A 26,271-nucleotide genomic window follows, 5' to 3' on the forward strand; every position below is an offset into this window, starting at 1 on the left:
TCATAACCTCTGCTTCATCATCAGTAACTTCACCCTCAACCATAGCAACCTTTCTCGAGTCAATTGTTCTACACATTCGTGCATAATGCCTTTTCTTTCCACATTTTAAACAATCCCTGGACAAAGCTGTACAACTCTTTGAATCAGCTAAATGAAAAGGGCTTCCACACCTATTACAAGACCGTGTGGTTGGTTTAAACCTGCTTGTCCCACTTTTATTAAATGAGGTTGTGGGTTTCCCCCCTTTATTTATTTGTTTCCCTTGTATTAAAGCTATGCTTTCTGAAGCATCTGCCTGTAAACTTGCAACTTCCTGACAACTAGTGTGTCCCAGTTGTATTCTTTTAAGTTCCTTCATGCACCTATCGCTTTCTTCAGCGACTTTAGCAATGGTAATTGCTTCATTAAGGGTGGGGTTTTTAGCTGCCCACAACTTTTCCTGTGTTTTCTTGCTAAAACATTGTACAATTAATTGGTCCCGAATCATCTCATCCTGTATGTTCCCAAATTGACACTTCACAGAGAGTTCCCTCAGCCTAGAAACAAATTCATCAATAGTTTCACTTTCTCTCTGAGGAGCAGTGTAGAATTTGTGCCTGCGCATTACAACATTTTCTTGTTTAGCAAATCTAGTATAAAGTCTAAACAGAGCATCTTTGTAAACATCATCAATGTCAAGAGGCGGATTTGGCAAGTACTTAAACACCCTTTGACCCTCTTTGCCTAGAGCACCCAGTAGTAAAGCTTTCTTCCTGATGGCAGAAAACTTTGTACCATCTAAGGCTATTATATAATTCTCAAACGCCTCACACCAGTCATCCCATTCCATTGAGGGTTCACCCGGGGCACTCAGAAAAGGAACGGGCGCTTGTATAGCATTGCTCACATTCATAGTGAATACCCAGGAGTAGTACACAAACCACGATAACAATAACTTAAATAGCCAAAATTTAAAACAGTCAGCAATGTTCGCAATGTCTTATTTTAAAGTGTGTGTGTCACTGACGTTTGAGTAACACACTGTAAGGAGATCGAATTAAAAAGTGAGTGTGTCACTGTAGATTTGCTCTCGACCAACGACGGTGGTCTTTAATGGCATACGTCTTAAATACAGCGTGACACACAAAAGCGAACTTGTATGGAAGTGAGTGTGTCACTGTAGAAAGAATATCGGTGGTATCTGTTTTTTTTTTTTTTTTAAAGCCGCTTTCCCTTTGGCTGTGCGTTTCCCTTTTAAGGCACTCCGCCCTCCGAGCAGTGGGGCTCACTGGTATTGCCTTTCCTTCAGCAACGATTTCCCTTTTAAGACCAATGGCAGTAAGGGGCGCTGTTGTCTGCGTCGACGGGCTAAGGAGTAACAGTTAAAGCTCCGTCGCGCTTGGGAGAAGAGAGCCTTGTGTACACTTCCCTTCACGGTGAGTGAGTTTGAGACATACCTTCCGTTGAGGCTTACTTTCAAACCGCTTTCTCTTCTAAAATAAATCCTCCGGTCGGGTTTTCTTTCTCGCGTCGTCTTTTCCGGCAGACACTTTTCCTCACGTTACCCTCCGCCTTCAGCAGTCGCCAAAAATGTTGTAAACAAAGTAGGAGGCGGTACATCGGTGTCGTGTTGTTCAGGGTAGTTTATTAAGTCGCAGAGTAGAAAACCCAACCATCGTGTACAAGATCAAACGGGCAACTGCCAACCGTTGGATAGAACACAGGACATGTCACAAAGTGGAGCAGCGCGAGTACAGCGCGCGACATGAATCGTGACACAAAGCAAAGGGCGAATATAACAGTTTCCACCAGTGGAAACGTGCAGTCATGCCGGGGCTTTGCAGAATCAAAACACGATGGGGTCACAGCCAGAACGCAGCACATTTCAGATTTAAAACTGACGCTTGACAGCTGCTCTTAAATGCCTGCTGAGCAATGGAATATGCATGCAACACGCATTCAAACAAGATTGAGAGCACACCACCTGTAAAAGCATGTCTAAAGTACTGTTTTAGTATTTTAGCATTCTTGTTAAAATAATAAGAAATGACGAAGTACCCAGCAGTGTCAGATGCATGTATAATTTAAGAATAGCAATTATACAATGTGCATATTCCACAAACATATTTAGTAGCAACATTTAGGTTGCAGCAAGAAGTGTATTTTCCATTAATCTGTTTTATGCACGGATTTCATCTCATTGCAGAACAGCTGGCTGACTTTTATGTAAACATTAAAAAAACAGAACTGTTTCGTTCACCAATCTGGCATGCAGATGATCTGACCGATTCTAACAAGCAAGAAACCGTTTTAGATATTTTCGGGGCATGGGAAATTCATATTGTAACTTCTGGGTAAGCAACATACATACACATCAACCTCTTATCACTATGTTGCAAGCAAGCATTGAGGGAGAGTGTTGCCTTCTCTGCTTTTGGCTTTTACTGTCACAAAGACAGGAAAAGCAGGGGAGGTGTGCGTCTGACGGCAGAATGAATACAGACTGCTGATCAAACAAAAAAAATGTAGCCGCCTGGTGTTAGACAGAGATTCATGAATATGCGTGACCAATTTGACGAATACAGCTTTATCCAAGCTGTAGCGTGTACCGCCTCGAAAATACCTGACAATGTATTAGCCATACAAAGGGATGGACTGCCGACTGCCTACCGTTCAAAGCAGCCCTTTGATTTCATTATAGGCTTCAGCCACATAACACTGGGGGAATTCTTGTGAAATGTTGATGGATGTACCTTACATCTCTATGCGGCTATTTGAAGCTAGTCCTAAAAGCCTGATAACGGAGTCAGTGACTGTACATTTAATGTCGAGCCCAACACATCCACCCACACGCCTGTCACTGCCGGATGTCAGATCTCATTAAAAAAAATCTGCAAGACTGTATAACGGAGGGAGAAATGAAGGGAAAAAAATAAAAAAGGCTAATGGAAATTAAGGATATACATTAAAAAGCGTGGTATCCATTTGAAATCAGATGAAAGGTTTAGTGTCTGATAAATATTAGTCTTCAGGCGCATAGAGAAAGACCACACGAATGTTAATATTAATACCACACGAATGAAATCTGTAAAGATGAACAAACTGGTTGTCTGCAGCATTGAGCGTGCCCGACAGCGCTTTAAGACCCTTTAAAAGATATCCAGGCACAGTGCAGTGATTTTTTAATCTGCTCGACCCCGGCACGTGGTGAATCTGGCTGTCGGGATTTGCCGGGATGCCAGTCCAGTCTATGAAGCGTTTCCAGGAACCACGAGAGAGGAGGGAGATTCTGGAAGCTGAGGGCAAGCAGCAGAGAGCAGTCACCAGGAAGAGGCGTGAGGTGGGCCGAGGGGAGCATGGAGTGGAGGGGGTGAGAATACTGGGTAAGTTGAGGGCGAAAGAGGAGGAGCATGGGTCAACGGAGAGGAGTGAATGCGGGAGTCGGCTTGATAGAGGGCAGAAGGGGACTGAAGAGGATGAGAGGAAAACATGGGCAGAATGCAGGAAAAAGCGAGGTGTAGCAAGAGAGTGAGTTTGTTTAGGGGAAAAAAGGAAATAGGTTTGGCAGGACAGAGGAGAGTAAGACATTAAACAAGGAGAAACACGAGAGACGGCCGTCAAAGTGAAAGTACGGCCGGCGGAGGAGAAATGAGACACGGCGGGCAGGGGAGGGGGCGGAGCGGGGAGAGCGGCATGAGGGTGTGAAGCAGCAGGGGCCTGAGACGAGGCCGCCTTGCCTTTGATGTGGTAATGCGAGGCAAGCGGCTGGTGGCATTGTGCACGCGCTTTCACGTGCACTGAAGGAAATCGCCTGGGAATCGCCTGATCTCGGTAAGCTCTGTTTAAGCCGCAATAGATCGAGCTCCCGCTCTCAATGCGCATGCGCATTGAGATAGGTCGCTCGACCTAAAAATCATTCTAACACAAAGGAATGGTTAGTAAGGTATTTACATTCAAAATTGCCCCCTGATTTTAAATAAGCACAGACGTTGCAAGAGACAACTCTATAATCTTAATCATCTCAAGCCAAGTTTGGGCCATGATTAGGGCTCAGTTGTTGTCAAGGTCATTTAAAGTTTCCTCCAGATGGTTTACTGGTAAAGAACCACAATGGAGAGTACAATCCAGCGTCTGACGCCTTACACCATGAAGCATCATTTACAGTTCAAGTTGCCATGGAATTTGTGACTAGGTTTTGGTCAGGAGTACACAGGGAAGACATTGATCAAGTATTGTGTTTCTCCCGTGGTACTAGCACAGCTGCAGCTTTTAAGATGATTTGGAGAAGGATGATTTGGATTTTGGAAAATTAATAAAGTAATATGTAGCACGCTGGAATCCCGACTTGTAGGGGTCGCCACTGTTTCAGATTTATCTTTGAGTATTGGGGGGAAGGAGGGAGAATAAGAGGGTCAGATTAATATGGCTACACTGTACAATTAACCTCACAGAAGATACACACATCACTTTATACATACCTGGTCTCGCAGCATCTCCAAGGTATCCATTTGCTTTCTTCGGTTTTCCTGGTCACGTGCAAAGGCAAAGTACCCCACACCAAGCTCTCTGGCCTCTGAAAAGAAGAACATTTTCTATCAACATTATACTCTATGTCGTGTGTGCGGAAAATGTGTCTACATGAAAACAATGAACACTCCATATAAAACAAAGAGAAAACACTTGAAACCTCAGTACAAAAAGAGGGGGAATCTGGAAGGCAGCTTTGCTTTATCAGCTTAGATTATCTACTTTTGCATTATTCCGAAGACCCAATGGTGGACGTTCATCTCTGACCACAGCAGAGGCAATTTAACATAGCACAGATAAAGAGTTCCTACTCACTAACCAAGTTGTGTCGCAATGACACAGATGCTAGGAAAACAATGAATGGCAGAGTACAGAAATGGCAACGTGTTACATTAAATTATTATGGTAGCCAAAGAAAGTTTGTGTAAAGATACAGCTATCTTAACCCAGCTGTTAGAGGACAGGCTACCCGTGGATCATAGGCTGATAGCCTTTCCATAACCAATCAGTGTTTGTCTGTCTCTCTATGACTAAAATGAGGATGCCTTATTCCCAACCATAAACCATGAAAAAATTAAAACTATTTTTTATAATATATATATTTATATTCATATAAAAAGAGAAGAGTCTGGGCATAGAGCAGACCCTGCGGACAATGGCCACTCTGCATATATATAGATATATTTATAATGATGGCTCTGGCCAAGAGGGCAGCTGAAGATTCTAAGATATTAAATGTTTTCAAATACAGTAGGAGGGCACGGTTCTGATGAGGAGTCTGCATCATTGACAGCTTTAAATGTTGCTTCATTTGTTATTCCCTAGTTGGAAAAGCAGTGATCCGGTTGTATGAGGAAAACAGTACAGTCTGGGGAGAGAGACTATGAGAAGCTAATGCTGCCTGCAGTTAAGAGGAAACATAATTAGATTTTATCAGCTTTTCCGATAAAAATATTCTGCCACGTAGTGTTGAGTTCCCAGAAGTAATAACTGTCAGTTAGAGAGCTGCTTGTGTTGCACAATCCAGAGATTATTTTGATGACCACTTTAGTCGGCATGTTGCATCTGAAATGTGATGAATGATAGGATAGTTTGGATTATTTGAGGGTTACTTTGAAGATTTTGAATTGGAATCACTTTTTGTTGTTACGGTTTCAAGTGTTTATCATTGTTTTTTGAGGGTTTATTTTTCAGTTTTCACAACAGATTCACATTTAACCCAGATCTCTTGACTGGGGGTGAATGTAAGAATTATTCAGCATTACAATGACTGCGTTGTGATTCCGCATACCATTACTTCGCAAGTCGGACTTGCGGAGGGGGGGGGGGGGGATGTTGGAATAGTATAATTTAGTATTCCAACTCCAGTCTGTGCGGATACTAGGGGATTTTAAATCCAACAACAACCCCCCCCCCCACCCCCCACCCCCCCCGCAAGTAGTTGTTCCGACTTGCTTAGTAATGGTATGCGGACAGAATCAAAACGCGGTCGTTTTAACAACCGCGTTGTGATTCCCTGCGGGGAAATTTTTTCGGGGTAAAGGTTGTTTACCATTCAGCATTCCGTCCATCATTTGTTTGCGTAGCACTTTTCACCCTAAGTGCGATGGGTATGCCCAGACGTGGGTCCCTTGCTCACTGTACCACTGGATTCAAGCTAGCCTGGCTGATGAAGGGTAATACCCACAAACCGGTCCCAGGATGCTCGTTTCCGGTCCAGGGAGGCACTGGCTTGGCAGTTCGGTCTGGACTGTTCCGATAAGGCACAGGGTCAAGACTGATTTGCATATGGCTGGGTCTAAACTGGGGTGGCATGGTGAGCAAAAGGAGGATGGATTTAACCCAGATCTCTTGACTGGGGGTGAATGTATGATTTATTCAGCATTCCGTCCATCATTTGTTTGCGTAGCACATTTACAACAGTTACAGATGGATAGGAGTTGTAGATAGAAAATATGAAAGGCAGGTTGTGGGAGAAAAAAAGTAACAATGGGAGTCTAAGCTATAGAAAGATTTAGGATTGTAAAATGTTTGCCATTATGCTCTGAGCAGCGGGTGTTCAGCTGCAAAAACCACTTAGATACTTAGAAGGTTGTAATCTTTTGATGATTATTGGATTGTCCAAATGATGTGATTTGATCTGGAGCAGCGGCAAGTCAGTCAAAAGAGGGACTTGGATGTCAAAGTAGGCAGTAGTCCATTGTAGTTTCATATTTTTATGAAGTTATACGTTGATCTGGAGGATTTGAATTTCGTCGAGTTTTGAGCTGAGTTAATTTGATCCGGAGAAGCAAAATATTAGCAACAAGTGGCACTTGGATACTTAGTATACCATCATCTGTTGTAGATTCTGTATTTGTGGCACATGATCATATGTATGATCCTGGTACAAATATGACGTGTCAAATGCTTATGGCAAGCCTGTGGTTTCAGAAAACCCACTGCCGCCTTCTTTATAGCTTATGGGTCCCCAGTTATTTTCATCAAGGCTACACATTCCAGTTTCTAGCAATAGCTGGCTTTATGAGAGACATGATTCCACACAATCCAATTTAAAGTGGATAAATTTAACTGCTTTACCAACTTTACGCTTACTACTACCCTGATTGATTAATGTCTACTACAATTACAATGGCACAGATCGATGTAACACCTTCAGGAAAGACTGCTTCAGCAATGCACTGACATGGCTAGTGTTCCTTGAAGCACATTGTAAGATTTTTAAAAACAGGCCTCGAAAAATCATAATAAAGTTACTAGACCTATAGGTCTAATAACTTGAATAATCTACTCAACCTAAATGCAATGTACTTGGACCCAAAAACTGGTCTCAAAAGCAACTATTTAATTTTACAGAGCTGCCTCTTTTTTCCATTATCACATTTGTGGGCAATTTAAAATATGTGGGTTAAGAATTTCAGCTGTACAAAAACACATTTTTGATTAAATAGAGTAAACGTTTGCTCCATGTATAATACGTTTTTAGTACATATATAGGGTACATGTGATAAATGACTTGCCTCTTAGTTCACTAATAGCACTGCCATCAGCGCAGGGGCATGAGTTTTTATCAGTTCATATTTAAAACTCACTTTTAATAAATATATTACTCACACATGATGTGATAGCGCAATATCATTTCAAGACAGTAAATATACCATTGAAATGGCCAAATACTTTCCCACAAACATGCCGGTGTACTGATCAATCTATCTAGCATATAAATAATCTGTGAAAATTGGGTTTCAGCAAACATTTTTATCGTTTGCACATCATCAAGCAAAAGTATTCTGATTTGTTTTCATCCTATTAAAATATTTTTTTCGTCACACAGAATTACAAAAAAATGGGCGTTCAGAACTACTCAAATACTTTGAAATGTTTGTACAGTTCAGTTATTACTAACTATATGAATGCTGCATGTTAGAAAAAAAAAACAGACACCTACGGCCTTTCATTTCACACTCTGTATAGCACCTCAGACAATTCACTTTAAAAAATCCTGAAACTCTGCAGTCAGAGAAAGTAAAGTAAGTGACATAAACTGACTTCTGACCTCTGTCTCAGAACACAGAGCAAATCTGACTGGATATAACCAAAATTTAAAGGCAGCTTTATTGCTCCTTCACTTTCTGAGTGAACAGAACACCTGTTCAGGCGAGTAGGCCTTAAATATAGCTCGCCCTGATAAAATCGGACTCGACAGAGAGTTGGTGAGTAGATTTCTTGAAACCTGAATCATACATTTTATCTTACCCACTCACCATTTTGGCTACTGAGTGCTCTGTAGCAATTGCACTCTACAGCTCCCTGAACATTAAACAAAAACTATTACACATATAGAAAAGGAACAATATGGGCAGATGAGAGAAAAGAGGCACAGGCCAGGAAGTGGGCTGAGGTAAAGGAAAATGCTACTGTTCTTGGCATGTAGAGCTGCAGAGTTGCACACTGTGGAGAAGTGTGGCTCAATGGTTAGAGCGGCAGACCCTGATGCGGAGGTCTGGCCCGGGACCAGGGTTCAATTCCTGCCTCGGCTGGCCTTGGCGGATCTTGGGCTCATAATTCCCTGGACCTGATTTCTCGCCTCGGTGCCTACTCTAAGCATGGGTCCCACGCTGCAACTCTGGGCAATAGCTCGCTTAGTCTCCACAACGGCCCCCAACAGCGCTAGGGATGCCTGGTTGCACCCTGGGGATGCCTAGGAGTGAGGAGTGGACATTTCACGGGGAAAAACCAGGAAGGGTTCCCTAGCGGTATGAGTACAGCGCCAGGACACTCCGAAGTATCAGTGCGCTTTACAAATACACCTACATGTATACGCCTACATCTCCACCTAGTGTTGGGCCCGGATGTTTGCAGTTTGTTGTTGTCCTGAAAAGTTTTTGGGAAGTCACGAGATAGGTGACTCCTCCTTTGGACCACATTGCGCATGGGCATCGGCTCCTTCACCAGATTGTTTTTCGCCATTAGGGAAATGGAGCTTTGCAAGAAAAAGGAAGGATGCCCATGTAAATTTGTAACTAATTAAGATAATACTGGAACAAACAAGGGTAGCCGTTGAGGCGGGTGGGCGTGTGCAACTCTGCAGCTCTACAGCTCTACATGCCAAGAACAGATGCATACTGGTAAGTAGCATTTTCCGTTCCAGGCATATGAGCTGCAGATTGCACACTGTGCATAGATTGTATAGCAGTACCCACTCTTAGCGGCGACCACCCCTATCTGTTGCAGTAGTTTGGAATAATGTTTTGAGAACAGCCTGGCCCACATCAGCTTTTTGTTTGGTTTGCACATGTTTTGTGAAAGTGTGCGGGGTAGACCATGTAGCTGCTCTGCAGATGTCATTTAGGGGAATGTTCCCTAAAAATGCCATTGAAGCCCCTATCATTCTTGTAGGGTGGGCTTTAGGAGGAACAGATCGCATACGTTTAGCTTTGTGGTAACAAATCTGAATGCATTTGACAATCCATCTATCCCCAATTTTGAAATGGGATTACCCTTGTGTGGTGGTGAGAAAGACATAAAAAGTTGTTTTGTTTTACGAAACGGTTGTGTCCTTTCTATGTAGTATAGCAATGCTCTTTTGACATCTAATGTGTGAAGAGCTCTTGCTGCTACTGTCTGTGGATGTGAGAAGAAAACGGGCAGTTCCACCGATTGATTGAGATGGAAGTGAGAAATGACTTTGGGCAGGAATTTTGGATTAGTACGCAGAACTACCTTATTAAGATGCATTTGTAAGAAGGGTTCTTGAATGGTTAGTGCTTGTAGTTCACTAACTCTCCGCAGAGAAGTAATAGCTACTAGGAACGCAACTTTCCACGTTAAAAATTGTAATTCACATTTGTGTAAGGGTTCGAAGGGAGGTCCTATTAACTGTGTGAGAACAAAGTTTAAATTCCACACAGGTGAAGGTTGTACTCTGGGAGGAATTATTCTTTTAAGGCCTTCCATAAAAGCTTTAACGGCAGGCACTCTGAACAGAGATAGATGTCTGTTTTGCAGATATGCTGCTATTGCAGCAAGATGTAGTCTAATAGACGTATAGGCTAAGTTACATCTTTGGAGGTGCAGTAAGTATCCTATGATGTGTTGAATAGACACATCTAGGGGATTAATATTGATGTTGTGACAATATATTACAAATCGTTTCCACTTGGCTGCATAACATGCCCTAGTGGTTGGACGTCTAGCTTCTTTTATGACATTCATGCAGTCTGGAGGAAGATTCAGATATCCAAATTCTAGGATTTCAGGAGCCAGATCGCAAGGTTGAGTTGAGCTGGGTCAGGGGGTAATTTTTGGTGCGGTACTACAGACAGTTGAAGCAGTGTGGTGTACCACGGTTGTCTGGCCCACATTGGAGCAACTAGGAAGAGGGTCAGAGAATGCTGCTGTAGTTTGCGTACTACTAGTGGCATGAGTGGTAGAGGTGGAAAAGCGTACGCAAATCTGTTTGACCAGTTCATCCATACCGCATTGCCTTTGGACAGTGGGTGTGGATATCTGGCGGCGAAGCTTAGGCATTTGGCGTTTTCGTGGGCGGCAAATAGGTCTATCTGAGATTGTCACCATATCTGAAAGAATGGCTGAAGAACTTGCATATGAAGTTCCCACTCGTGGGTCTGTTGTGTTTGACAACTTAACAGATCTGCTATGGTATTTTGTACTCCCGGAACATGCTGGGCTAGAAGGAATATGTTTTGAAGTATAGCCCATCGCCATATGTCCTGTGCTAATTGAGAGAGTTGCAGGGAGTGTGTGCCTCCCTGCTTCTGTATGTAATACATGGCTGTCATGTTGTCTGTGCGGACTAACACAGCTTTGTTTGATACTTGCTTCTGGAAAGCTTTTAGTGCTAGGAATATTGCTAGTAACTCTAGATGATTGATGTGGAGTAATTTTTGTTGCGGTGTCCACCTGCCTTGCATGGTGTGTTGCAGTAGGTGGGCTACCCAGCCAGAGAGCGATGCGTCCGCAGTCAAGATTATCTGAGGAACTGGCTCTAGGAACGGTCGTACCTTGGAAAAGTTTTTGGTGTTCCACCACTGCAGAGAGCGACCGTCTACCAACACAGGTCTGTTAAGTGACCTTGAGCCTGGTTCCATTGACGTGATAAGCACTCTTGTAGCGGGTGCATTTGAAGTCTTAAATGGGGTACTATGAAAATGCAAGAGGCCATCATCCCTATGAGTTGCATGAACACTCGTGCTAGAAGGGAGTGTTGTAGCTGAAACTTTGTTAGAAGAGTTTGCATGCTGGCTATCCTTGCTGGAGTGGGATAAGCTAGCGCTGTTGAGGTGTTTATTGTGGAACCTAGGTATTGTTATACTTTGGATGGTTGTAGATGAGACTTGGTGTGGTTTATTGTGAACCCCAAGTTGTGGAGCAGTTGGATTGTGGCATGAGTGTGTTCCACGCATTGATTGCATGAGCTGGCTTTTATGAGCCAGTCGTTGAGGTACGGGAAGACATGGATGTGCTGTCTTCATAAATGCGCTGCAACTACTGCTAAGCACTTGGTGAATACTCTTGGTGCTGTTGTGACTCCGAATGGGAGTACTTTGAATTGATAGTGTTGCCCGTCTATTACAAATCTGAGATACTTCCTGTGAGCCTTGTGAATGGGAATGTGGAAGTATGCGTCCTTGCGATCTAGAGTAGCAAGGAAGTAATTTTGTAACAGGAGCGGAAGGACTTGTTGTGACCATATGAAAATGGTCTGACTGTATGTATATGTTTAGCGGTCTGAGGTCTAAAATAGGCCTTAGGGAGCCGTCCTTCTTTGGAATCAGAAAATATATAGATTAAACCCCCTTGTTTTGTTGGTGCAGAGGAACTGGTTCTATTGCACTTTTTTTTAGCAGAGATACTACTTCTTGCTTTAACAGTCATAGATGTTCTTGTGACATTGGACGCTGTTTGGGTGGTATGTGGGGGGTTGGGGGGTAAGATGTTAGTTCTAGACAGTAACCTGACTGAATAATTTGTCCCACCCACCTGTCTGATGTGATGTTGGTACAGGCAGGAAGGAATTGTTGCAGTCTTCCCCCCACAGGAGTGGAATGTTGGGGGGGAAGGGGAGGAAAGTCTTTGGGTAGGGGTAGAGGCAGAGCGGGAGTTGTTGGTTTTGCCTCTGCCATTGTTGTTGTTACCCCTGTAGCACCCTCTCTGGTAGCCCTTAGTGGATTTGGATTGGCTAGGTGTTTTGTAAGAAGTGGAGGGACTTTCCGAGAAGTAGCCGCGTGTTGCCTCTGTATGATGAGCGACAAAAAGAACGTCTGGGAGCTTGCTGCTGCAAGGCTCCCATAGATTTTGCTGTTTCGGTGTCTTTTTTCATTTTTTCTAAAGACACGTTAACATTTGGGCCAAATAAATGGGTCTCATCAAATGGCTGATTAAGGATGGAGTTTTGTACTTTAGGTTTAAAACCTGAAATACGTAGCCAGGCATGTCTACGTAGAAGGGTGCTGGTATTGATTGCCCTTCAGGCGGTATCTGCAGCATCTAGGGCACAACGAATGGAAGTATTAGTAATATTTTTACCTTCCTGTATAAGTTCATTGGCCCTATTTTTGTATTTGTCTGGTAGATGCTGAATTATGGACTCTAGTTCATCATAATGTGCCCCATCATATCTTGCCAGCATTGCTTGGGTGTTGGCAATGCGCCAGATGTTAGCTGCTTGTGACGCTGTTCGTTTGCCGGAGGCGTCAAGGAGCTTAGATTCTTTGTCTGGTGGTGAGCCCTCACCTGATGTCTGATTATTAGCACGTTTACTTGCATTAGACACTACTAAAGAATCTAATGGTGCTGGACCTTTAATATAAACTGGATCTGTAGGGGCAGCTTTATATTTTTTCTCGAAGCGAGGATTGAGGACCCTAGCCCTGACAGGATCCTTAACCTCTGTTGCGTGCTTGTTGACACCCTTAAGCATTGGCAAAATGGCAGTAGACCTTTGTGTGTTATCAAAAGTGTCTAATAGGAAATCTTCCTCCACTGCATCGGTGTGTAAATCCACCCCATGCTATTGGGCAGCTCTTTGGACTAGTGGGTTAAACCCTATAGTGTCCTCTGGTGGGGAAGGTCTGGAAGGGTATACATCGTCTTGTGGGACGTAAGGCACATCAGGGGTGTTGTAATCATCCCATGGATTAGGTGACTGAGGGGGACTATTAGTCCCTGCTGGGTCATGTGCACCCCCACCTGTGTCATCAGAGTCTGTGTCTACATCATCGTCTGGATTAGTGGATGGTGTAGGTGAGTGATGTGGTGGAGGAGGTGTAGGAGGAGGAACCCTTAATGGAGAGGTTGCAATGTCTCTCTTCTTTGGAGGGGGAGGAGGTGCTGGCGCCTCAAGTGAACTCTTCTTGAAGCTGAGAGTCAATTGACCGGTCTTAGGATCCTTTACAAGAGTTTTCTGATTGGGATCCGGTGTGAAAAATTCCTCTGAGTAGGGCAGATCCTTTGGCATCGAAGTTTTCGGCTCCGTAGGTTTTTTCGGCACCGAGTCGGTAGCTGGTCTTGGGTCTTTTGGCTTAGAATTGTGCCATTTTGAAATGTCTTTTACCGGGACCTGTTTTTTTTGTTCTGGGTGTTTTTTCAGCTCCGAAGCGTGTGAATCTGGAGCTTTAGGCATTTTTTTACTCGCCACAGAGTGTGGTTTCGGCATCGATGAGCCGCTGCCAGTCTTTGGCGCCGTGTGCTTAGGTGTCGGAGCAACGGTCGGCGTGGTTGAGGAAATGGCTTCTTCTTCGGTGTCGGTATAGGAACGGCACCTGAAATAGGCTGGCTCGAGCCCGAGCCACCTGAAGGCTTAGTGGGCTTCTTTGACGGGCCCGAAGGCGGGGCGTGCAAAGCAGTTTCTCGGTGGGCACCTGGGCCCGGAGGTGAGGGTGTGACCGAAGACTTTTTTGAGGGTGTCGAGGAAGGGTTGGGGTCGACGGTCTTACTTACGACCCGTTGAGCTGGAGTGATGTCCTCTACGTCGGAGTCTTCGGCATCTGAGGAGCTGGTACTCTCTTCGGCGTGCTGGTGTTCTGGCACGTCGACTCCCTCTTCAAAGAGGTCGTCGGGGATCGAAGCTGACAAGCGAGCCATAGTTCTCCGAGCTAGTCTGTCCCGAATTGTCTTCTTGGAGCGGAATGAGGCACAAGCGGAACAGTCTTTGGCCTCGTGCTCCGGTGAGAGGCAAAGGCTGCACACCTCATGTAGGTCAGTGTGGGGAAACTTCGACCCACATCGAGGACACTTCTTGAATGGCGTCCTTTCCATGAGCCACAAAGTAAGGTCTAGGTAGGCCCGAAGGCCTTCGTCGACGACCGGAATCGAAGACTTCGAAGTGGTGAAGAATCGCGTCAATGTGGAGCGCGATTGAAACAATACCGTCAAACTGGGTGAGGATTGCACGCCGAAGGAAATTCGGTTCCAAACCAGAGCGCAGGAAACACATCCGAGCTCGATGGCGGGGAAAAAAAACAATCTGGGGATGGAGGCGATGCCCATGCGCAATGTGGTCCAAAGGAGGAGTCACCTATCTCGTGACTTCCAAGGAACTTTTCAGGACAACAACAAACTGCAAACATTCGGGCCCAACACTAGGTGGCGATCTATGCACAGTGTGCAATCTGCAGCTCATACGCCTCGAACATATATTTAACATGATTGGAGGGATCAAGAGGAAAAGAGATGGTAAGGGGCAAGCAAAGGGAGACAGGGAAGACAGATCCATTGGACATAGTAGGTGAAAATATATGGGGGAAAGAAGCAAATAAGACAGGAGGAATGAGAAAGACTAGAAGCAACATGGATCAAGACGAAGAGACGTGCAGAGGGGATAAAGATGTGGAGGCTAGCTTGGCGAGGTGAGGGCAGGAGAGAAAAAGTGAGATCGAGGAGAATTGATCAAACCGGCACATAAGATGGAAGGAAAAAGGGAGAAAACAGCAAGACAAAAGTCAAGGGAAGTGAAAGCATAGGTAAGATGAAAGATGAGGCAAGTAAAAGCATTGAGATGGTAGAGTAAAATAAAATTGAAAAGAGCAAGAAGATACAATTAAAAGTTAAATATGAGACTCTTAAGAACCCTACTCTTTCCACGTAATGGCCCGCAAGAATAAGAAAATCTTCATAACTAAAACCCAAGATCTATCTGCCATCTGAACCTCAAGTCTCGAGACTGTGGTCCCTATCGTCTTTCTGGTGACTACAACATAGCTATTCTGTGGCAATCTCAGAATGATTGATTGCCTACTCCCCATTTACAGCCATTTTGAAAACCTCCTCATGATTTGTAGAGAAATATAAAACCGTGTTCAACAATGAACTTATATTGTGAACCTCTAAAGCCGTATCAGAGCTTTCAAACTGCCCCTACTCACTGTAATGCACAGCATAACTAATCCAAAATATCACATTCTCCTTGAAAATATTCTCCTTGAAACTAAACGATGGACAGATATTAACCTTGTAAGATAGTAGAGTGGCAAAGAGATTTTGTTTGTCTGTATCTTGTACTTTGTAAGTTATAGGATTTTTATCTGGTGATGTAACTTTTACTCGTGTCATCGATTCATTACTGAAACACATTTTTTATGAAATGGAAATAAGTGTTTTCTTGCTCACTCATCTACAGTGGATATATAACAAAGACCCAAGACAAACCATTTTGACGAATATCTTCATAGTGCATTGGCCCGATAGGCCTTTTCATGGCCTCTTCCTCCTCTTCTTCCCACTGTTTCCGCTGCAGCTCTCTCCTCATATCTTCTGACAGCAGGGTCTTTTCTTCAGCATCTGGGCTAAAGAAGCACAGAATTAAAACTGTAAGTACAGGGTTGTAGTGCTATAAGCCTGAACATGTCAGGATTGTGCCAACCAGTGTATAATTCTATAATACATTCAACAGTTAAGGTCTTTTACTTGATTGCAGAAGACTGCAGTCCTACTTCACTATCTAGTACACTCTCTGCAGCTGCTTAGAGTGAAGCCAAAATATTCTATGACCTTAGCAAACACATTTTACATGTCACGTCTGACACTTTCCAACGCCAGTATCTTACGACGCTATGTACTGACATTTCTACAATTTAACTCAGATACTTGTACAGCTGATTCTGTTGAAGAATGTGAATGACTCATACGGGTGTTTACCATAACATTGGGTAATATATAAGATTTCTCTCTTGCTAACTTATAGACCAGCTGTATGAGGCAGGAAATCAGCACTTTCCAAATCTAGGCTTCCTATATTCTGTATAGTCTTGGGTAAGACACAATCACTCATTAGTTCTGAATGATAGAACAAATAAATAAAAATAAATTCTGAATCCCAGAATGTTTCCTCCTCCAGAATGTCTTGCAAATATCAAATTAAGACTAGCTTGCCTGCACCCAAGCAAGGAGTCAGTTGTTGTTTGAATATCTTTGTCTAAGAAAGCATCCAAATAGTATTTAGCTTCTTGCTGGGGCACAGCAAGCAGCCAACCACTGTCCCCCCCCCCCCCCCCCCAAGGATAAGAAAAAAAAAAGCAGTGTCTAAAACATTCCTGTGGCACATATGTGCATATCTAAAAGAAATGCAACTAAAGCCTGGCTCCTTCGTTTGGATAGAAAAGCACTGTCAAATAAAGGAGTTGTGTGAAACTGAATCAAGAATTGGGAGGGAGGACGAATAACACAAAGTCCACCCCCTTCAAACTCCCACCTCCTAGTTCATATCTTCTGTTGGCGGGTTTAGAAGGGTGATGGGAGAAAGGGTAGGAGGAGCCCGGCCTCTGCTCCTGCCATCTCTACCACCTCCCTCCATACATCCACAAAAATATGTGTAGGTGGGCAGCGCTGTGAAGGAGCTGGGAGCAGTAATAAAAGCTCCTCCCATAGTTCCTGCCCCCAACATTCAGGCACCAGCTCGCTCCTGGAAGGATCTTCGGTGGGCTTGGGGTCCCTTGGTTTGCAACCAGTTCAGCTGTGTTTTCCCCCGATGTCGTCGGACGCACCTCAGTGAATTTGTCGCACTTTGCGGACATGTCTGGAATCCTCTCAGGATAACGATCTAACTAGGATAGTCCTTCTCACATTCTGGATTTACAGTGACTTGATCTGTGAGGTTGATGATGTACTTTGGGAAGCCAATATCAAAGTGCTTGCCTTTTCATTGAGAGAGATGCAAACTACCCCTCAAAGCCTGTAGAAATGTCTTCCTCTTCTGCAGGAGGCTTAAAGTAACAGTTTGGTAAAATCACAAATAGCGGCTCTCTCATTTGATTTTCTTTCCAGTTTTATTTCTTTCGCGTTCACTGAGGAGCTCAGAAATTGGATGATAAAAGGTAAGTGTGGTTTGCCAGGGTCTGGGGGTACAGGGCTCCGAGCCGGGTCAGTTTCGTTTAGGTGTCCAAAGTCAGGTTGTAAGGTAATGGATGACTTTCTGCCTTTATTTGGGAAGGGGTTATGCAGACAAAAAGGGGTTGAAATAGGAGGGTAGCAGCTGGCCATAAACTGCACCTCATGTCACTACATTAAAGCATCCAGTAAGTCCGAAAACCGCTCACCAAAACAGTTTTCCCAGTTGAAGGTTACACACTGCATGCATTGGATGTTATACAACGGCAGAATGCAGATCACCTACATCACTTACACAGACTGGATACATCCAGCCTAGGTAGCCCCAAAAGAAATGTTAGACATTAGTAAGAAAATCCCCTCAACTTCGTCCACCCCCACCAAATGCAGCTTTTGCCACTTTTCAGAAGTCTAGACTTTGTATATTACCTCAAATGAGTCTCTAATGTTTACATCAAAGAACCCAGCTTGATAAATAACCTTCTATAATAAATAAAGTGAGTATTTCCTATCCAGGACTGATCTGCATTTTCTATTATTTGATCCATGTTCCCTACACACACTGTTCTACATCAATGCCCAGTTTTAATTTGTATTGACTTTTATTCCAAGAGACGTTTGTGTCAGTCCCCCCCAAAAAATGATGTGAGGACCTAGGCATACTCCTAAAACAAATGTAAACAGGTATAATACAAGCCTGCCACTCAAAGCTGTAAAAAGCATGGACAATGATCTTTTTTGCAGTTTCTTAAACTTAAAGGATAAACAAATGAGAAAACAGACTTTATCACATTTTAATGTGCAAATCAAAGGTAAAACAATGACTAGCTGCTGAGTAAGCAGCAGCAATTATTTTACAATAAATGTGTTCTGCCAAGTTCAAAATCCAATGGAATGAACCCAGCACAATATTTTTTGCAAACTTTCGAAGAAAATTAGATAAAAGGTGAAATTACTAATTGTTCTTGTTAAAAACAAAAAAACACTAGTGTACATTGGCTTCTTTCAATACTTTTCGTCTAATTATAGCTTCATACAGTTGAAGGTGTCTTTTCGGCGTCTTGATGGGGATTAGTGCAACATATTTTGATTGGGAATCGTAAGCTAAAAACTTTGTTTTGATTTGCCATCAAATCCTCTGTAAGGCTTTAGATTTACTTTTGATACTGCCCCAATTGGCAGGAAAGTTCTCAGGCACACAGCTACTATACTTCTTTTGCTTATACAACACTTTAAGAAAACCATGTACCTCTTTCCCTGCAGTTCTTTGTCCATCTTCAGCAGGAGCGGCAAGTCTTTCTTCATACAACGTCGGGACCTGCCCAAGGTATCCAGGTAGTCTACCCTGTAGAAAAAACAAGAGGAATTAGGAACGGTCGTCGAGAATCGTGGCCTCCTTACACTGCCAGGGAGCAGCAGTTTTTGGCATGTTATTAAGTTTGAGTTATGCTTGAAAATAAAGGCCTGCTTTTTAACTTTAACTGTAAAGTCGGCATAGAATATTGTCCTCAGATGCATTAAAAAGTATCCTAAACTATAACACTGATCAGTTGCCTACAGATTAATTGTGGCATTTACAGGTCAAGATTGATTTGCATATGGCTGGGTTCAAACTGAAATGGCATGGTGAGCAAAAAAACTATGGATTTAGGCCCAGATCTCTGTACTGGGGTAAATGTATGACACTGTTCTGCATTCTATCCATCATATGTTCTTATTGCGTTTACAGGGCCAAAAGCATAATTTGTCACGATAACTATAAAAAGTAGCAAACTTGAGATTAATGAAGCCTACAGCTTCCTACTCTGTTCCCTAAAGCCAGTTCAGTCTTCCAGTTACAAGCACTTTTCATTTATAGATAACCCGGCAAGGCTGCCCTTTTTATTACATTTTAATACTCCCAAAAATATCGGGTGCCATTTTATAAATTATAGCTCCATAGACAGCAAAGCCTGGTGAAATACTGTTTGACCAATTGTTTCAATGTTTTCATTAAATATATTACTTTGGCATTAATAACAAAACTGAGATAAAACCTTAAAATGATGCCAAGTGCTCTCAAAATTATTTAGACTTTTTAGTTCACCGTTTGGTGTGTATAATACTTTTTACCAGATGGAGCAACACAACATGCTAACTGACCAATAACAAAAATTTACAACATCTAGCAGAATATGGCAACGAAAAAATACATCTTGTAAGTCTGAGTATTTTCATCCAAATACAAGCTGAGAAATACTTAATCCTACGCAGGTATTCTATTTAACTAGCAGCCCGTCCCGACGTTGTCCGGGAGCAATTAGGCTTCAGGGCCCCCGCCCGCCCCGAAGTTGTCCGTGGGTCCCACAGAGCCTTCCTCCATATATTGCAGTATTATACCTCTATGTTTACTTTGTACGCTTTTGTAGCAGCCCGTCCAGACGTTGTCCGGGAGCAATTAGGCTTCAGGGCCCCCGCCCGCCCGACATTGTCCGTGGGTCCCCCGGAGCCTTCCTCCATATATTGCAGTATTATACCTCTATGTTTACTTTGTACACTTTTGTAACCTGCACACATAACTTTTTCCTCCTGTAATGCACCGTTTGGCTCACTTTTTTATTGCTCCGTTTGCTTCCTTTTGCTACCTGCACACGTCAATTTTTACTCCTATACCTCTATGTTTACTTTCTACGCTTTTGTAACCTGCACACGTAACTTTTTCCTCCTGTAATGCACCGTTTGGCTCACTTTTGTAATGCTCCGTTTTCTTCCTCTTGGTCACGATGTACGCTTTTGTAACCTGCACACGTAACTTTTTCCTCCTGTAATGCACCGTTTGGCTCACTTTTGTAATTCTCCGTTTGCTTCCTCATGCTCACGATTTTCATTTTTTCTTCATTTTTCCGCCGCTCACCGCTCCTAAATAAATAAATAAATAAATAAATAACCTACCTCATCCGCCGCTCACTGCTCCTCCCTGCCTGTCCGCCGCTCCTCACCGCCTGTCCGCCGCTCCTCACCGCCTGTCCGCCGCTCCTCACCGCTCCTCCCTGCGCCATGTCCGTCGGTCCTCCTCGCACTCCTGGACGCCGCTCCTCCCCGCGCTCCTCACGTCGGGCACGCACGTCGCGGCCGGCGCTTCTTCCAAGGGACTACTTTTTTTTCGGTAAATTTTTTAAATAACGTATATTTATTACGTTTATATAGCCTATGTCCATCTGCACACCCTGACGATTACAACGATGTATCGGGTGTGTGGATTGGCGCTGTGGTTCCAGAGTTTACCCGCCTCAAAGGTTCAAAGTTCTTCCTTTATAATAGTAGTATAGATATCCTCTTTCCAATTTTCACCTGTTTATCCCTTTCTTACCATTCCACTGCATCAATTGCTTGAATTTTTACAAAAGCGATCAAACATGATGCCGTCATCGCTGCACAACATAGAAAATAACAATGGATAAAGTTTCTACCTGAATGAGTATTTGATTTTGCCTAAGTGTATGTACCTGCACACGAATATGTTTTTACTTTTACACAGGCACAACAACCTATGTCAGAATACAAAATAATATGAAAATTGAACTGAGTCAATTTAGTCTATGAGATGTTGCTCAAGGTCCTCTCTACCAGTCAGATACTAATAACACAACCTCAAATAATGTTGGTAAACCAGAACATACAAGTTGTCTGAATCAGTACCTAACACCAGCAAATCTGAAGTTATGCACTGTGCTTTAAATGCAGCAGCTCATCCAGAATTTAAGATGCAACCAAGAAGAATCATATAAATGTACAAAACACTTTAGAAAGGGAATCTCTGGAAGATTAAAAGAAATATATAATCAAGGGAGAGGGATGAGAGCCTCCCTATGATCTGACAGGCCATGGTTACCTGTAATAATTGTTTAACAAATAATATTAGCTAAAAAGTGGTTTCATTCTACAATGCTAATTCATCTTTAACCTGATCATTTGCATGTACGGATAGTTGATTATGTGATTTGATTATTTTCATGTACCTGGCTTACCTTCAATAGCTACACAAGTATTGCCCTTAGTGATCTCAGTTTGATTGCCACACTGGAAGAAAATAATGCTCTCTAATGGTAATTCCCCAGACAAGGATGCAGGCATTTCTTAAACTAGCTAACAATACGAAACAGGTGAGCCAAATACATTGCTCGTACCCAGACTTATGCATCTTGCTAAGATGAAAGTGGATGTGTTTTTGCTTATCTTAATTACTGAACATAAAATCTAAACAGAAGCCGTCAATACGTGGAAATTAGTGTAGCATTAGGAAAAGCTTTTCCCTTGTGCAATGCCAACATGTGGAAATTATGTGCACTGCCCTTAGATGGCTGGGAAGGCGTGGGTATGGTGTGGGGTGCTATATCCCCATGATTATAAGATATAGATGGACAGTTTTATTTTTGAAGTCTTTCTGATTCCAATGGCTAAGAGTCAAATACTAATAATTTAAAGGGATATGCAGAGGCAACTCCTCCACCGAAGGTTAAGTCTGTGCTGGACTGCACCGAAAAGGACCTATGTACTCAGATGGAAGATATCGCAGTAACACATGAGAGCTGTGAACAGACTAGTACAGTACAGGGCATTATGTTTCTTCCAGAGAAAATCTCCTGGCAGCCCCTGTGCACTACTACTAACTTGATTTATGTAATGCTAAATAAAGCACTTATGCAGTTTTACTGGCAAATGACAATATTATCTGATTTCAGTTATTCAACTCTCACACTTCAATATACTGACGCATTGTTGGGTTTTGTATACGAATATGGAGTGATGAGCGACTACAAAATAACCTATCCGTGTAAATACTCAGAAGGTAGATCTGTAGTCACTATTGGAGGCTGAATGTAAATAATTAAGGCCAGATTACGAGTCTGGTGGTCCAAGAACCGCTAGACTCGTGGTGGTACAGCAGATCCAGTCACCGCCACACCGGAGGTCCGACAGCCCGATTACGACTGGGGCAGACCACACTAGGACCACCAGATCCGCCAGGGAACTGTCGTTCACTGGCGTAGGAGCGGCAGTCAGAGGCCGCAATATGCTTGGCGGGACCACCATGGCCCCGCCAAGCATATTACGAGTTTCCTCTAAGCCAGGCTTTTAATGGCAGTAATACGCCATGAAAAGCCTAGTGGAGAGGAAACAAAGAGGACGCTGTAGGGCCTCCCTGTGCCTCAAACATATGTGGATGCACACAGGGGGTATCACATGTGCCCCCCCTGTGTGCACGCACATAGGTTCCAGCACGCATGGACATTCAAGTCCATGCTGTGCAGGAACTTTGTGAGGCGTTCCTATTGCGGTGCCCTTTAAAAAGGCACTGTGATGCCTTTTAAAGGGCACCGAGGGGAAACCACCAGGCCGCCCACCCGACCACTGAGAAGTAGTGATCTGGTGGGCAGGCAGCAGCGACCTTTGGCGTAATTAGGTCGTAATTAGGCCCTTAATTTAACCAGTTGTGTTGCAAGGTGCTAACCTATGATTTGCCTATTAAAGAGACAATAAACAAAACAGTTGCCAGTACTGCTATATTAATTTATACGTTTTGCATGAAACAAACAAAATACTGTTCCGCAAAGACTAGCCGTTCAGTCTTTTAGATTCATTAAATCATTTTATTTATCTTTTACATTTTTTCTTCTTTTTCAAAATTTCTAGTGTAATTCACATTTAAATCATGAAGTACAAATTGAAATATATTACAAGGGGAGCTCCTATTTATACATGATACTATATACAAATGTGTGAGAGAATAAAAGAAGGAACAAATGGGAAGAGTAGAATATTAATGAAATAAGGGGGGGTTCAAACATTCCGTGTACAGTCATACAATCTCAATTTATACCTGATGCATACTCATTATAATGACCAAGGGAGGATGGAAAGAGAATAGTAGTGAGTGATAGTGTGTCCCTACCCCGATTTGTTTTGATTATTTTAAGGCAGGTGGGGGCACCTAATAAATAGTAAATCTAATATAAATGACTTTTAATGTCTGTCACAGCCATCATGATCAATTATTTACAATAAAATATTCATAGAAGAATGATTGGCTAATACAAAAACAACACACAAAAGGTCGACGCGTTTCAAATCCCCCAAGTTTGGGGATTCTCCTCAGGACCACAAAAGAAATTCAACCTGAAAAAATAAAAACAAGCGTGCTTTCTATATATTTATATAATTAGCGGTCTTCAAACTTAATGTACAGTCAAGAAACACGGAGAGATACCTGTATCGTCTGGTTCTCTATGTCGAATCTGTGAATAAGGACAGAACGGGGAAAAGTGGCAATCAGTTTATGAAAAAACCTTTTCTGAAAAACACTATGCTGTGTTTAGGGATTTCCTTGTTGTACTCACTATTTTGTTGGAGGACGCGAACTCAAAAAAGATTTTACGCTTCTTGGTTCGATGAATATATGTTTGACACTTTTGGGTTTGATGAAATTAAATTGCGTTCAGCAATGGGGACCATTGCCCCAAATTCACTTAATCTTCAGCATGAGATACAATAATCTGTGGAAGAACACGTAAAGTGATTAAAAGCGCATTTCGACGAATCCTTGAAAGGTATAGCGAGGTATTGGATTGGCACGATTCACCAATGAATCAGGTATAAAGGTGAGGAACGTGTGGCAAGTTTGTTAGATGTCAGTGATGACCCGTGTGTTGAATATGTTTGGCCGTAAGTCTCTTGTTATGCAATGTATGTACTTGTACTCTGAACACGGCTGGTGTCCACCTAATACAAATTGCTATCGACGCGCAAATAGAATCTTTCACAATCTTGCTCTTACCTTCCTCATATGCGGGGATCATTCACGGGCGCCGGTTTTGTTTGACCTCAATTGTGATGATCGTTTGTACTTCCGTATTATTAAAGAGGCGCGAGAAAAACGCTGGAATTCTGGGGATTGTAGTCGAACTACTTTTTGTGTTTTTTTAGTGCTGCACTTGTAACAAGTTTGCAACTTTATTGAGAACATTAATATGAATCGGCTCTAATTAGATAGTTGCTGCGTGATTGGGCAGGAAATCTAAAGATGATGGTAGACTATCCTGTTTTTGGATTCAACATTTAGCTTGTGGCAGGGAAAAAAACTTTTTTAACATGGTTGGCGTGTCCTTATTTTTTTGAGGTGCATGGAAATGTGGGTTTTAATTTCATTGTAGAGATGGTACCGCAGGAATGTCTTTCTTATTCAATTGTATCCCCTGACACTGGTGGATGTGTATGGTTTTCTCGCGCCTCTTTAATAATACGGAAGTACAAACAATCATCACAATTGAGGTCAAACAAAACCGGCACCCGTGAATGATCCCCGCATATGAGGAAGGTAAGAGCAAGATTGTGAAAGATTCTATTTGCGCGTCGATAGCAATTTGCATTAGGAGGACACCAGCCGTGTTCAGAGTACAAGTACATACATTGCATAACAAGAGACTTACGGCCAAACATATTCAACACACGGGCCGTCACTGACATCTAACAAACTTGCCACGCGTTCCTCACCTTTATACCCGATTCATTGGTGAATCGTGCCAATCCAATACCCCGCTATACCTTTCAAGGATTCGTCGAAATGCGCTTTTAATCACTTTACGTGTTCTTCCACAGATTATTGCATCTCATGCTGAACATTAAGTGAATTTGGGACAATGGTCCCCATTGCTGTACGCAATTCAATTTCATCAAACCCAGAAGTGTCAAACATATATTCATCGAACCAAGAAGCGTAAAATCTTTGAGTTTGCGTCCTCCAACAAAATAGTGAGTACAACAAGGAAATTCCTAAACACAGCATAGTGTTTTTCAGAAAAGGTTTTTTCATAAACTGATTGCCACTTTTCCCCGTTCTGTCCTTATTCACAGATTCGACATAGAGAACCAGACGATACAGGTATCTCTCAGTGTTTCTTGACTGTACATTAAGTTTGAAGACCGCTAAGTATATAAATATATAGTAAGCACGCTTGTTTTTATTTTTTCAGATTGAATTTCTTTTGTGGTCCTGAGGAGAATCCCCAAACTTGGGGGATTTGAAACGAGTCGACCTTTTGTGTGTTGTTTTTGTATTAGCCAATCATTCTTCTATGAATATTATATTGTAAATAATTGATCATGATGGCTGTGACAGACATTAAAAGTCATTTATATTAGATTTACTATTTATTAGGTGCCCCCACCTGCCTTAAAATAATCAAAACAAATCAGGGTAGGGACACACTTACACACACTCACTACTAATCTCTTTCCATCCTCCCTTGGTCATTTTAATGAGTATGCATCATGTATAAATTGAGATGGTATGACTGTACACGGAATGTTTGAGCCCCCCCTCCCCCTTATTTCAATAATATTTTACACTTCCCATTTGTTCCTTTTATTCTCTCACACATTTGTATATAGTATCATGTATAAATAGGAGCTCCCCTTGTAATATATTTCAATTTGTACTTCATGATTTAAATGTGAATTACACTAGAAATTTTGAAAAAGAAAAAATGTAAAAGATAAATAAAATGATTTAATTAATCTAAAAGACCGAACGGCTAGTCTTTGCGGAACAGTATTTTGTTTATTGTTTCATGCAAAACTTATAAATTAATATTGCAGTACTGGCAACTGTTTTGTTTATTGTTAAAGAGGCGCAGCCTTACTGCGTATAAGCCAAACCCTTCTTGTTGTAGAATATTAAAGAGTCAAGGCATTTCTTTCGAGTTTATAAACCTGTGCTGTTCAACTACACTATTTTCTGTGTCTGCACGCAATGCATACTGACTAGCAAAACAGAAAAGTCCAGAATTCAAATGCAAGATTATGACCATTTTATATACAAGCCTAGGCACTACTGTAAAAATCTGGTGTTCCCTCTGTACGGCAGAGTGACAGAACGCATAC

The 26,271-nt window shown here is 42.5% G+C and overlaps 1 protein-coding gene across 1 annotated transcript in view; it reads right to left on the reverse strand.

The window, feature by feature from the left end:
• Window positions 1-26,271, reverse strand: part of CCDC174 (coiled-coil domain containing 174) — a 53,271-nt gene that overhangs the window by 14,927 nt on the left and 12,073 nt on the right. The window contains exons 6-8 of the mRNA XM_078661709.1: window positions 18,602-18,697; window positions 15,676-15,812; window positions 4,458-4,552 (exon numbers count right to left, since the gene is read on the reverse strand). Of these exons, the coding sequence (XP_078517835.1) occupies window positions 4,458-4,552; window positions 15,676-15,812; window positions 18,602-18,697 (328 nt within the window). The remainder of the gene's footprint in view (window positions 1-4,457; window positions 4,553-15,675; window positions 15,813-18,601; window positions 18,698-26,271) is intronic.

This window comes from Lissotriton helveticus, chromosome 9 (genome assembly GCF_964261635.1).
Source record: "Lissotriton helveticus chromosome 9, aLisHel1.1, whole genome shotgun sequence".
NCBI classification, from domain to species: Eukaryota; Metazoa; Chordata; class Amphibia; order Caudata; family Salamandridae; genus Lissotriton; species Lissotriton helveticus.